Below are 12,489 nucleotides of genomic sequence, written 5' to 3' on the forward strand. Positions count from 1 at the left end.
ATCTATCTTTAATCTATCTATCTATTACGACTCTTCGGAGCATACAAACAATAGTCACTGATCGAGTCTGATATGTGTATGTATGTATATATATATATATATATAGTGCCTTATCAATCTCTCTCTCTTTCTTTTTTCTTTGAGATAAGTAACAGGGGGCAGGACGACGAGAAGAAAGAGAGATCCTTCTGACTGAAAAGAAGACATCAGACTTTTTCAGAGTCTTTCCTCTTGAAGGTAAAATGCAAAAGAGTTCGATATGAATGGGAACGACCGACAACCGACTGTAGATACTAAGAATGTCTGCATAAAAAACGGAAGAAAGAACAGGATACCGACAAGTCCTCAAAAGAACCACCACTCCTCTCAAGTCCTTTCTTTTCTTCTTCTTATTCTTCTGTCACCGACCTCATTCACACACGAGAATTCACCCCGGAATCACGTCATACACACCTCCTCTCCAAAATATGGAAGTATGTATCTACATAAATGCATACATACAAACCCATTACAGCTTCTTCGTTTCTTTCTGTCTAGTCTTCAAAGTTTATAGAAAGAACCTTTCTCTCTCCAGCCTTCCCCCTCTCTCAATCTGTTGGGATCCCTCTCCTTTCTCTTTCTTTGAAGATCAATAGCAAGCAAGGAGACTCTCATCTCTCTTTCTTCTTCTACTCCTACCCCTAAGGAGGTAGTTGTTCGTCCATCTCTTCATCTTGTCTTCTTCTTCTCTCACTTGGATGATACCTACTCCCTAGTGACACTAGGAGTTAATGTACCGCACGCCAATACAGACCGACTGTATAGACACTTGAAGAGATGGATGAATGATTAAGCCCAACTAGGGTACCAGGCTAGTTGATATAAAGAGACAAACAGACAACTTATTGGAGCTGAGCTGCCCGAATGAAAGAAAAGGAAAAGGGAGAGAGGGCGGGGGAGGGGGGATGACTTCAGACGAAGAGGTTTCTTTTCTTAGCAAGAGAAGGAAAGAGGTCTTTCTTGGTGTTCGCCTCTACACATACTGTAGACTAGCTCACTCTTATCATTCCTCTCCACCTGTCTCTGTGTCACATGGCGTATGTACACGTGTGGGTAGAGAAGGGACAACGACGTGAGAGGCGGCTACTACTCTGACTACTCGTATGGAATCATGACTATTATGCCTGATCAAGAAGTAGGGGTTCTTCTTCTTCATGTTCGTATCTTTCCTCTCGGCTTTTATAACTGTAATGGCTGTTGCTGGATGAAGCCCCCCTTTGATGGTCTGTATGTACACTCCGACCATTATGATAGTACGAGCTTCCCCCCTCTGTTTCTTCGTACTGTGACGCATCCCTTTCATATGCACTACCACCACCTCGATTTCCACCATCTCGATGATTGAAATAGCCTTCTTCTTCTTCTTCAGCATACCCAGACCGTCCTCTACTACTATGGTCAGGTGTATTCTGGCGACTCCGACTGGGGCTTGGGCCTTGAAGATGCTGAGAGGAAGAAGAAGGAGATCTCATGCCTACTCCTCCTGACGAAGCATAGGATGATCCTTGTTCTCCCCCTCCTCCTCCTCCCGCGAGATGACCCGCATCTTCGTCATACATGACACCATGAGCCATTCTTCCTTTGAGAACACTCGCACGTGGCCGTATACTTTCATCTGCTGCTGTTTGTCGAGGAGACAGAATCCTTCTTTTCTCTCCTAGTAAATCAGAGGTACTTCCCGCACGACTTCGGCTACCTCCCCCTCCCCCCCCTCTCTTCCCCCCTCTAGGAGATCGAATCTCATCGCCATCTCGAGTTGATATACGGCTACTACTGCTACCTGCTCTGGAGTCATCTGCCACGCCGTCTTTTCTCCCGTTCTTCGACGATTTCTGTAATTGAGAATCTCCGTCTTTTCCTTTCGCTCCGCCTCTTGAAGATGATGGAGGAACACCTCCTCCACTGCTTGTCGCATCAGGATGCTTCTCAAGATATTCTCTTAACTTCTCGATAAATTCGAAGAGACCATCCGACCAAAGATTTCGATCTCGATCAACTCGCTTAAAGAACAGGTCATGCACTCCCATCATATCATGGTAACGAAGATAGAAGCAATGTCTATCATACTTATCTGGGAGGACAAGGCTTATCGCCATGAAGGAATACGACCCTCGCTTTCGCACTCCACTCTATACAAACGTACAGACAGCCATAGCAAGATCACCACGCAAATGATAAAGAAAGGACGAGGACAAACGGTTCTCGATCTACGAGATAACGATGCGGATATACATAGAGACAGAAGGAAAGAGAGAGACAGAGACATGTGGTAGGTGAACACATACATGGATATATGTGTGAGTCTATCGATATAGATGGGAGAAGAGGAGATATGTGTAGGGATTGTATCTGCCTACCATGCGAATAGGAAGAGAATGATGATAAAGATGTAGTTGTAGTCTATACCCCCGAAATGGAGAGACACCTATCTTTCTTATCACATGTACACATCTTCATGTCGATACATATATATATCTATATATATCTTTATAGATATATAGATATATATATCACATAAAAGAAACGCCCTGCAGATATACCTAAACAGATGCATCGCTATGAAATATCGTGCACGCCATCGAGGAATCAGAACTCCTACATCATTCCCGAGATCTACGTTTGAGATGTACGTACACCCTCGAAACCTCACCCTGATAGTTAGACCTTACTTACATAACTCAATCCTTCCTATTGAGCAAAGCGCCGATGCATAGCAGATACGTATACATAGATAGATGAATATAGATAGATAGATAGATTAAAGATAGATAGACACGTACAGATCCATTGTCAATCATAGAGAGAAGCCCCTTATAGATCCTATCGAAGAACCGATGCAATGATCTCCATGAGAAAAGCGAAGTCGGTAAGCACGTGTGTCTTCCAGCCATATCGTCAGCGTCTATCTCCACACAAACACCCAAGAGACAAGGGACCAGCCCGAACTATGTGCAAGGTATGTTTCTGTGTATCTTTGTGTCTATCTTTTCTCTTCACTTCCTTCTAAGCGTCGTTCTTTCTTTCTAACTTTCTTTCTTTGTTTCGCCTTGTCTTTGTATGTAAGTCTTCTCTTGGCTTACCATGCAATCATCTTTCGAATCCCAGTACTGCCACTCCCACTTTCCGTTCTTTCTCTCAACAGCTCGGAAGTAGAAATTCTTCCATGCACCTCCTATGGAGCTCATCTGTTTGAGAGGGCCTTCAAGAACTTTCGAGAGAAATCTCAATCTTTCTATATCTGTCATGTTCAAGAGATCTACATTTAGCGTCTCGCCCTTGGCTTCGGCTTCGTACTGTGCATGCAAAAGAGCTTGGTGAAGCAAAGGGCTCATCTGAAATTCTCCCAACTTCACATTCGCTGTATCCAAGCGATGAAAGGATAACTACAAACGAGAGAGACAGAAAAAGAAACAAAGAAAGAAAGAAAGAGAAAGAAAGAAAGGAAGATGGGAAGAGGATGATCACTTCATTTATCGTGCGAGATTGAGGGATGTGTGGGATCAAAACGATCATGGGGGAGGAAAAATGAAAAAAGAGAAGATGGGAGGACATTCGTTCTCTCTCATTCACATACAGACAGGGCAACAAGGTGTACATACACTGCACTACGGCACACACCTGCATGGAAAGAGAGAGGGAGAAAAGTGTATCTCTGTTTCTGTCGCTCTCTATGAGGAGATCCATCTATAGGAATGGATGATTTGCATGTATCTAAATACACGCACACACAGAGATCTGTACCTGCCTATCTCTCACCTCCACAAGATACCTATGAAGATGTCTGTATGAATATCTATTTATCTACGTGTGTACACATACATATACATGAGTTTGGAAATGTAAACACCTACGAAAGATGGACGGACTACTACAGTCAAGAAGTATCCCCATAGATGATGCCTGTACTTTCCATATAGAGTCCGCTACATACACTCCTCTTGTCTACTCATCTACCTCTATATGTGTATATGCAGATATACACATACACGCAACACCCCCTTCCAGACACACCTCATGAATCAGCCAGTAAGACACACATAGAGATAAATAGATCTACATCGTGTTGACTGATTGATACGGAGGAGTCCCCTATGTATGTATATGTACAGTATTGCTGTAGGAGTTTATACATATCTATAGACGGAAAAGCTTCGTGACCAGTTGTGTGCATCTGTATGGCCCCTGCTATGATGTAAAATGACAAAGGAGGTGAGAAACGACTTACGATAACTTTGCATGTATTTTTGCCGTCCTTCTGACAGAAGAAAGCTTGACGCTTAGGAAAGCATCCATCGATAAGCTCCGACTTCACGGAGATAGAAACTTCTCCCACAAGATCCGCTGAGACAACTCCTTGGTTCTTCACTCGAACGATCACTTCATCATCGCACTGACGGACATGCAAACTCAAACGTTCCTGAAAGGGGGGAAAGAAAAGAAGAAAAACCGTGCTAAAGCCATTATGAGAATCAACGCTCTTGTTGAGGTGTATAGACACCCGACGAACACACATCTTGTAAATTTCGCCGGCATGCAGAAGCGGAACTGGATCACGAGATATTCATCTATCAAAAGAAGTCTCTTCTCATCACTTCCTCCTCCTACTACTACTTATAGCCAGATTTTCTTTCATTCTTCTCTTCTGTTGCATGCCGTCTCTCTGATCTCCTGTCCTACAAGAGAAAATCGATACTAAATTCATACTCTGTAAATATTCATACGCACCCCTCGAATTCACCCGATCCAACACGACTCGTATAAGCAAATGCATGTATCTACACATACCAGGAGAGCAGACAGTCTTATTTTCCCCCCGTAGTGCCCATACACGTATATACACAGTATGTTTATACGTGTACATACATATGTATGTATATATGTATATACATATAGAGAGAGAGATAGATAGATCGACTGTACAGGAGAGATCATTCGTTGGTGCGAGATGCTCTGACTGAACAACGGACCGCAGAGTCACCTCACTGCCACTCCACATATTTACATACACACATATGCAGACCTATCTCTCTATCTAAACACATACATATACATATATATATATATACATCTCTCTCTCTCTATATATATATATGCGTATATCTATTTATATACCTATATATACAGGGCTATACATAGATGGGTCTAGACACCAGGGATGTTCTGTAGACCCGTCACAAGATATAGGACGGAGAGAGCCGCACGAATGTGAAGAAGTTTGAGAGAAGCAAGCGCACATGAGGACTTTGATTTAGTCTTCTTCTCTTCACTAAACTTCTTCATGAAAAAGAGACCCAATAGAAAGAGATATCTTTACGCAAAGAACAAATGATAAGTACCAATAGAACAACTTCTTCTTCCTCTACTTCAACGCCCCCGATACATATATATTTATATAATACATGTAAACACCTCTCTATACAGGATTGCATGCAATAGGTATATAGATGTGGTGGGTCACCTGTATATCAACTCTTCCTTTCTTTTCGGCACATACACCCGTTCTGGCATCGAATCTTCCGGCTTGAATTTCGACGAAGTATTTGCCTGAGGAAGTGACATTTTGTATATCGTGGACTTCTACAAGCATATCAAACTTTTGGTGACTGTGACAGCCACAGAATCGATAGGCTCTTCCTATATATTCGAACTCGGATGGATGAGGAATACTTCGCCGATGCTTATAAGCACAGAGACCTCCTACACTGCAACAGCATGCTGTGGCACAGCACACCATCGAGGCGGGGTCTAGCACGAACATCTTGGCGAAAGTGGAGGAACAACAAGAAGAGGTAGGAAGAGAAAGAGAGAAAAGAAAAAAACGGAGGGGGAGATGAAGAGAAGGCGAGCAGGAGAAGGAAGAAAGAAAGATGGAGAACGACAAGATAAGAACGATTGAAGGTGGGGAAAAGAAGAAGAAGATGACGAAGAAAGAAGAGAACGAAGAGGGGGGTGTTGACGAGAAGACAGAGGAGTTTAAAAAGGTAAGTGTGAAAGAGAGATGGGGAATCTCCAAACTTTAAGAGACGGGCGTTCCTTGAGATATGGAGACAAAATGACAAGAACTCTGTTGACAAGAAAAGAAAGAAAGAAAGAAGAGAGAACAAGAGAGAGACAACGTCTAGAAAAGAAGATTCGCCTGAAAAGAAGAAGAAAGAAGAGAGAGAGACTCTTCTAAGAGACTTCTCCTTCCTTTCCTATCCCCCCCCCCTCCCACCTAGAACCCAGCGTCCTTTCTCTCTCTCGCTCTCTATCTTCTTGTAATCTTCACGTTGACTGTGTCGATAAATGAAGTTACGAGAAAGAAAAGAAAAGAAGAAAGACCTGCGCGGATGCCGAAAGGAGAAGAGAACACCGAGAAGAGAGAGAAGGAAGAAGCGGAGAGAGAAGGAAAGAAAGAAGAAACATGTCCTCTTCAGACAAGAAGAAGTTGAAAGCATCACGGAAGAAAAGAGAGGTAGAAGGAGGAGAGACATAGACACACAGACACAAAGAAAGAGAAGAGACGAGACGGTTGAACCTCTCCATGCTGTTTCATAATGTAGAAACGAGAAAGAAAACCACAAATTAGGGAGGGACGATGATCGGAAGGGGGACAAGCGCTGAAACAAAGGGAGTCAAGAGGTCTCTTCCTCTCTCTCGGTCGTCCAAGCTGCGGTGGGGCTGTTGAAAAAGATCAAATCTAGCTAGCTATCTTGTTCGCCAGAACAAGAAGAAGTCTGCGGACTCGGATGAGAGAGGATGCTTGACTCTTCATTATCATCGGGGAAGAAGAATAAGAAAGGAGATGATCCAAGTCGGCATGTCTCATTCGGGCTTTTCTTAAAAGCTAGAGAGGGAGAGAAACGGCCTTCTTGGAGTTTCGCTATTGTAGACACCTACGTAGACAAAGGCAAGGACGACTCGAGGTTGTTCTTCTTGTGTCCAGAAAGAATGAGCTTTCGCTTCTCTTATACCGAGAACGTCGTATAGTTGGGAATGATGACCTTTCGGGTGTACATACACCTCACATCATAAGTCCTGTCTGAAGAAGGACAGAATTTCCCACTTTCTTGTCATATGGCCCTGAAGCTTGACAAGAGACAACAAAGAGACTCAAATCACCGAAGGAGACTTCTGCTTTCTCTTCTCTACTCCTTTTCAAAGTGGACGAGAAAGAAGACAACAGGAAAGAAGAAGATTCTCCTGCAACTTGTGAAAATCCTCTTCTCCGCTCACGGCTCGCTCCCATCTGGGCAAGCCGAGAAGAGAAGCCCCAGCCAGCAGCAGTCCTTTCTTAAGTCTTAAATGAGCTTTCTAGAGATGTGCTCTCCGTCCATTCTTTCTCTAAGACCGAAAGAACTCACGTCAGAGAGAAAAGAGAAAATGAAAGGAGGAAAAGAGAGACGAAATGAGCTGCGCGTGTTAAGATCGAGAGACCGTCTCCACGGAGTTACTCTTGGAGAAGGAAGGAGCTGGACGGCAGGGGGCGGCATGTCAACGTAAGAGAGATGGAGGTGTCACCTCTGTATTCTTTCTCTTCTTTTATCTTTGTTTCCTTCTGTGCGAATGAAATAGAAACGATGGAGATTTCTTGGAAAGAAGAAAAAGAGACGAAAGAACCAGGCACGAAAAAGCGAACAAGGACGATGAAGCGATGATAAGAAGAGGACGGGTTGAGCCCTTCATTCCTCCGAGACACCCCCGCGTGCATGAAGAAGAAGAGTAAGCGAGTTAATGGTAGATAATAGTACAACACAGCAGGTGGAGTAAGCTCAGAGAGAGGCCCTTCTACAAACTTTCTCTGAGGCGGATGAACTGTCTTGCCTTTCTTTAGGCGTTTGTTTCAATCATTTCACAACTTCATGAAGACCTGTCTGGATGTAAGGAGTTTCTTTAAGTTCGTTTCCTTGCCACATAGCTAGCTAGATACGAACTAGCACGGGCAGAAGCGCCAAGAACGTCGGCTCCAGGCGTCTCATTGTCTTCTTCATTCCTTCTTACCACCTCTCGCTTTCCGTCTCTCGTTGAGGTGACACTTGCCTTGCTTTGGAAACGAAAGTGAAGAAGACAAAAGAAGGATGATGATCCGGCAGAGAGCTGAAGGAAAGACTACTTGAGTTGCTAGAGACTACTATGAGACAATGAAGTGTAAAGATATCTAGAGAAGGTCGAGAAGTAATAAGAGGACCAGATGAAATAAGAATCCTGTCCTCTCTCTTTCAGATGAAACGTGAATGGAGACAATAGAACTCAAGAGGAGAAGAGTGAAATATCTGAATGAGATGAAGCAAGTCTAAGTCTAGCCAGTAGGAGCATCCAGAAAGAGTCACTGTTGAATGCTTGCGGTGTATGTACACCCGGTTTCAACGATAGTTGTCCGTCAGTTCATATCATGTTCGCTTCTTCACATGAATGAACACTACCACCTTGCTTTGCTCAGCCCGTCTTTACCGACCTATTCTTAGATTCGTTTCGCAGTGATCCACGCGGGATGGTAGATTTATCTCCTGGGAAGCAGGAACCCTTACTTCGTTAGCAAGAGAAAGGAGAAGGAAAGATTTGTATGTTCATAGAGTCGACCTCGGGGAAGAATGTCTGTCTTCACACACCGGCTCCCTGCAGCAGAGGCCGTCTGTCCTAAGAAGCTTCTCTTAATAGAGACATCTTTCTTTTCTCTTCAGATTCCTGTGTCTTCTTTCTTCCTCTTCTCTGCTTATCTCTTCCAGTCGAACCCCCCTCGCTCTTTCTTTCCCTCCCTCTAGACCCGAGAAAGCTGCTGTCTCTTTATCTAAAGTTCCCTTCATGCATTGCCACAGAGAAATCGCGACTTTTCTGCAGTTACGAGGCATCAGCATTCCCCCTGCCCTGTGACTCGCGTTGCTTTCCGTACTTCGAAACCGTCGTGTCTGTGAGGTGACACAACGTCTTTTTGCGGCTCCCCGTGTGTGCTTGAGAGAATTAAGGAAGGATCCGCTGAGAAAGAAAAGTGTAAAGATCTTCTGACCAGCGCCGTTCTCCTAACCGTTTACCTCTCCTCTTTTTCGTCTGTCTCTCTCTCTCTTTTCCTCTCCTACGGTCTATCCCGAGTGTCTCTTCTTTGGCAGTGCAGACGTGTGTCTACACAGAGATGCACACGTTCATTCAAACCGGCTTGCAAGCTCATCATCGCTCCAGCTCCAAAGATAATCCTTTGTTTATCGGATAGGAAGAGATCCTCTTCGGACCTCCCCGCATACAGACGAACGCCTCTCATGAAAGATCGACAAGGACTTTCCGTCCCTCCTCGCCGCATGTCGTCTCCGTCTTTTCTCACGTCTACTGTAATCCCGTCTTGTTCGTCTACGATTCTTATCTGCAGTCTCCTAGTAGCGTCCGTCGTCGGCGGTGGTTTCGAAGAGCCCCTACCAAAACATGCCCGACTACATTTAGGCACAGCAGGAGTCACATGAAAGACCTTTTTCTTTCTCCCTCTGTTCTATTCTCGTGCCTCACACACATCAGAGAGTGACCTTGCAAGCAATCCTGTACGCACCGTCCTCCTCTTGAATGATGCCTCTCTTTTATATAAGCCGACGGTGATGGGCATGCAGTGAGTGAAGGGCCCAGCCGAGCCATTAGTACACTAGTAGGAGTCCTCGATACTTCCTTCCTCCAGAGCTGATCTGTATGTAGATTCGACTAAACATATGAAACCTCGTAGCCCCTACCTAGGTCGAGAGGAGGCGGAAGCACAACACAAGGGGAGAAGAGTCGCGGAGCAAGAAAGAGTGAGTCCAGGAAAGTGGAATCTAGGTGTCTGTCTCTCTTTCTTTCTCTCTTTCTTTCTTTCTTTCTATGTTTCTTCTTTCTCTCTTTGTCAGTTTGAGTGGAGTTTTTCTTTTCTTTTAGAAGCCTCTTAAGGTCTTACCTTCTTCTCACTCTCTAGTAAGGAAAAAGCTTCTCGGTGTAGCCTTCTTTTCATCTTCTTTTGGATAGATAGGAAGGGATCCTGACGCTTCTTCTTTCACCTCAGCGAACGACTTCTTCTTTCCCGTCCATCTCCTTCCCGAAAGTTCCTTTCTCTAATCTTTTTTGTCGATGAAAGACGTCTCCCCCCCTGTCGGTACGAGGAAGTCGCTTCTCGTTAAAGAAAAAGATTCAAGAAGGAAGGGAGTTTTCAAAAGAGAAAGAAGAAAAGAAAAAGCAGCAACCCCGATGATGGGGAAGCGCGTGAGAATGAATGAATCTTGACTTCTAGACGTCGTCTTCCCCTTCCTCTTCTTTGCGTATGTGTAGTAGACCTTCTATTCTTTCTTGTTCTCTTCCTTCCTTTCTTTCTTTCTTTCTCTTTGAAACCTTCTTCTCGAGGACTTGTTAGAGAGAAGATAGGATGGTTCGGTTCTAGAAAGCAAAGAGAGAAAAAGAGAAAAGAAGGAAAAGAAGAGGAAAAGCAAGTTCTGGAGAGAGATTCTATTAGCATGATCTATCATCTTCTTTCCTCCTCGTCTTTCTTCACACGTCCATCATAAGTGTTTACACGTTCAACTCTCTTTGTAGATTTTTCCTTCACCTCTCTTCTCTTTTATCTTTTCTTCTTTCTTTCTCTCCTTCTCATTATCTCTTTTCCTTTTCTACAAATCCTTCTTCGCATGGTCGTCAGATCCTCATCTTCATTCATCCTCGGTCGCCTTTTCTTTCTTTCTTTCTCTTGTGTTTCCTTGCTCTTTCATCTCTTTCGTTTTTCTTTCCTTTCTGAAAAGAGATGCGTCTTTCCTGTCCTTCTTCACCTTTCTTCTTATCCTTGTGAAGGCGTCGTCGTCGTCTTTTTTCTTTCTCGTGACGGTTGCTGACGTCGTCTTCTTACTTCTCTCACTTTCTTTGAGGAAGTCTTTGAGAAGTGGCGGCATCCCACTTCATCTAACACTTCCTTTCTTCATCTTTCTTTTTTTTCTTAGCGAGATAAAGAAAGGTCTCTTTTCGTGTGTCTAGGGAACGTTTTGACTATTATCTTGTTGAATGGTGGATGACTCAAAAAGAAGAACCGATCCTTCTCGTTTGTCGTCGTCTTCAAATACTCCCTCCCCCTCGACCCCTACGTACGTTCCCAAGTTCGGGTGTACATACACCTGAAGGGCTACGAGTACATCATCTCTCACTAAGAAGTTGTTTTCTTTCAAGCTTTATCGTTTGCACAATCCCTTTTCTTCACACCTTCGCTTCTTTCTTCAGTAGGGACAGGGATGTCACTTTCTATCTATCGTTCTTTCTTTCTGTCTCTCTCTTTGTTTCTTCGTTCGCATTAAGTACCAGTCATCTCTCAGTCAGCTCTCTGTCTGTTTCTTCCTCTGTTTCGATGTACATCTCCTCTATCCCCTTCACTCTTCATTCTTTCTCTTCTGTTTCGTTTACACCTCACTTTCTTTCTCATTATCCACTCATCGACTTCATCCAATCTTCTCAGTAGGAGACAAGGTCCGTTTCCCTTCATCTATTCCATCTTTCTTCTTTTGCTTTTCTTTATCTTCCTTCCTCCGTCATACACGAAAGACATTCCTGTTTGCTCTTCTCTGATTTATTTTCTGTTTCATCCTCTTCCTTCTTCTTTCCTTTTCCTACTGACAAGAATCTCCATCTCCTTGCTCTCCCCCCCCCCTTTCTTCTTCTTCACCCCCCCTCCCTTCCTCTCCCCCTGTTCTCCCTCCTTCTTCCACCATGCCCCTCCGAGTGTCTTTAAAGAAGCATTTCTTCGCTCGTTCTGAGCGAGTCAAGGGCGTCGACTTCCATCCTTCCGAGCCCTTTCTTCTCTCTGCTCTCTACGATGGGAGACTGCAAATTCACGACTACATCACACATGCTCTTATCAAAGAAATCGAAGTCTCTCCTCTACCCCTAAGGTATGGATCTAGAAAATGATAGAGCTATATAGATATCCTCATACATATAGATATACCGAACACATTATTCTCATCAGCAGTAAGGAGGAGAAAAGAAGAAGAACAAGAATAACCGTAGCTGAAGGGTTGAGAGGCTTCTTCTTCTTCCTCTTCTTCTCTCTCTTCTTGTACACCATGGTCGATCACCTTTCAAGTCTTGAATGATCTGTGTACATGTATATAGATGTCTATGTATGTAGAGATATACATGGAGGTTTTTCGTACCTATTCTGCTCCCCCCTCTTCCTTTTCTCAGCCCTCGACTCCGGTAATGGATGTGCGTCTGTCTAGTTATGGCTCATCTATCTATATTCAATCAGTTCTTAGTAGATCTATCTGTGATGTATCTTTAATCTGTGTATCTGTCTTTACTCTCTCTTTTTCTCTATCTGTCTCTGTATCCCACGGCTTCATAATAATGCATGCATGCATGCAAGGATGTGAGCTCTCTGGATGAGAAAACGTGGTTTGGAGTTCTACAGCTTTGTCATTCTTCACTCCATGCTAAGGTGTATGTACACTATCTATCTACTTCTCTCTCTTTCTCTCTCTGCGAGGG

General features: G+C 43.9%; 2 protein-coding genes across 2 annotated transcripts; one reads left to right on the plus strand and one right to left on the minus strand.

Annotated features, from left to right (window-relative positions):
- Positions 1-207: 207 nt before the first annotated feature.
- Positions 208-7,672, minus strand: CSUI_005102 (uncharacterized protein). Its single transcript, XM_068065281.1, has 4 exons — positions 5,498-7,672; positions 4,265-4,456; positions 3,120-3,422; positions 208-2,168 (listed from the first exon to the last, which is right to left on the minus strand). Exons 1-4 carry the CDS (start codon positions 5,795-5,797, stop codon positions 1,158-1,160), a joined length of 1,806 nt encoding a protein of 601 aa, XP_067922742.1. The 5' UTR covers positions 5,798-7,672; the 3' UTR covers positions 208-1,157.
- Positions 7,673-9,688: 2,016 nt separating this feature from the next.
- Positions 9,689-11,894, plus strand: CSUI_005103 (uncharacterized protein). The gene has a single exon (XM_068065282.1). It carries the CDS (start codon positions 11,021-11,023, stop codon positions 11,459-11,461), a length of 441 nt encoding a protein of 146 aa, XP_067922743.1. The 5' UTR covers positions 9,689-11,020; the 3' UTR covers positions 11,462-11,894.
- The last annotated feature ends 595 nt before the right edge of the window (positions 11,895-12,489 follow it).

Source organism: Cystoisospora suis (assembly GCF_002600585.1).
Source record: "Cystoisospora suis strain Wien I chromosome Unknown contig_2457, whole genome shotgun sequence".
Taxonomy (NCBI): Eukaryota; Apicomplexa; class Conoidasida; order Eucoccidiorida; family Sarcocystidae; genus Cystoisospora; species Cystoisospora suis.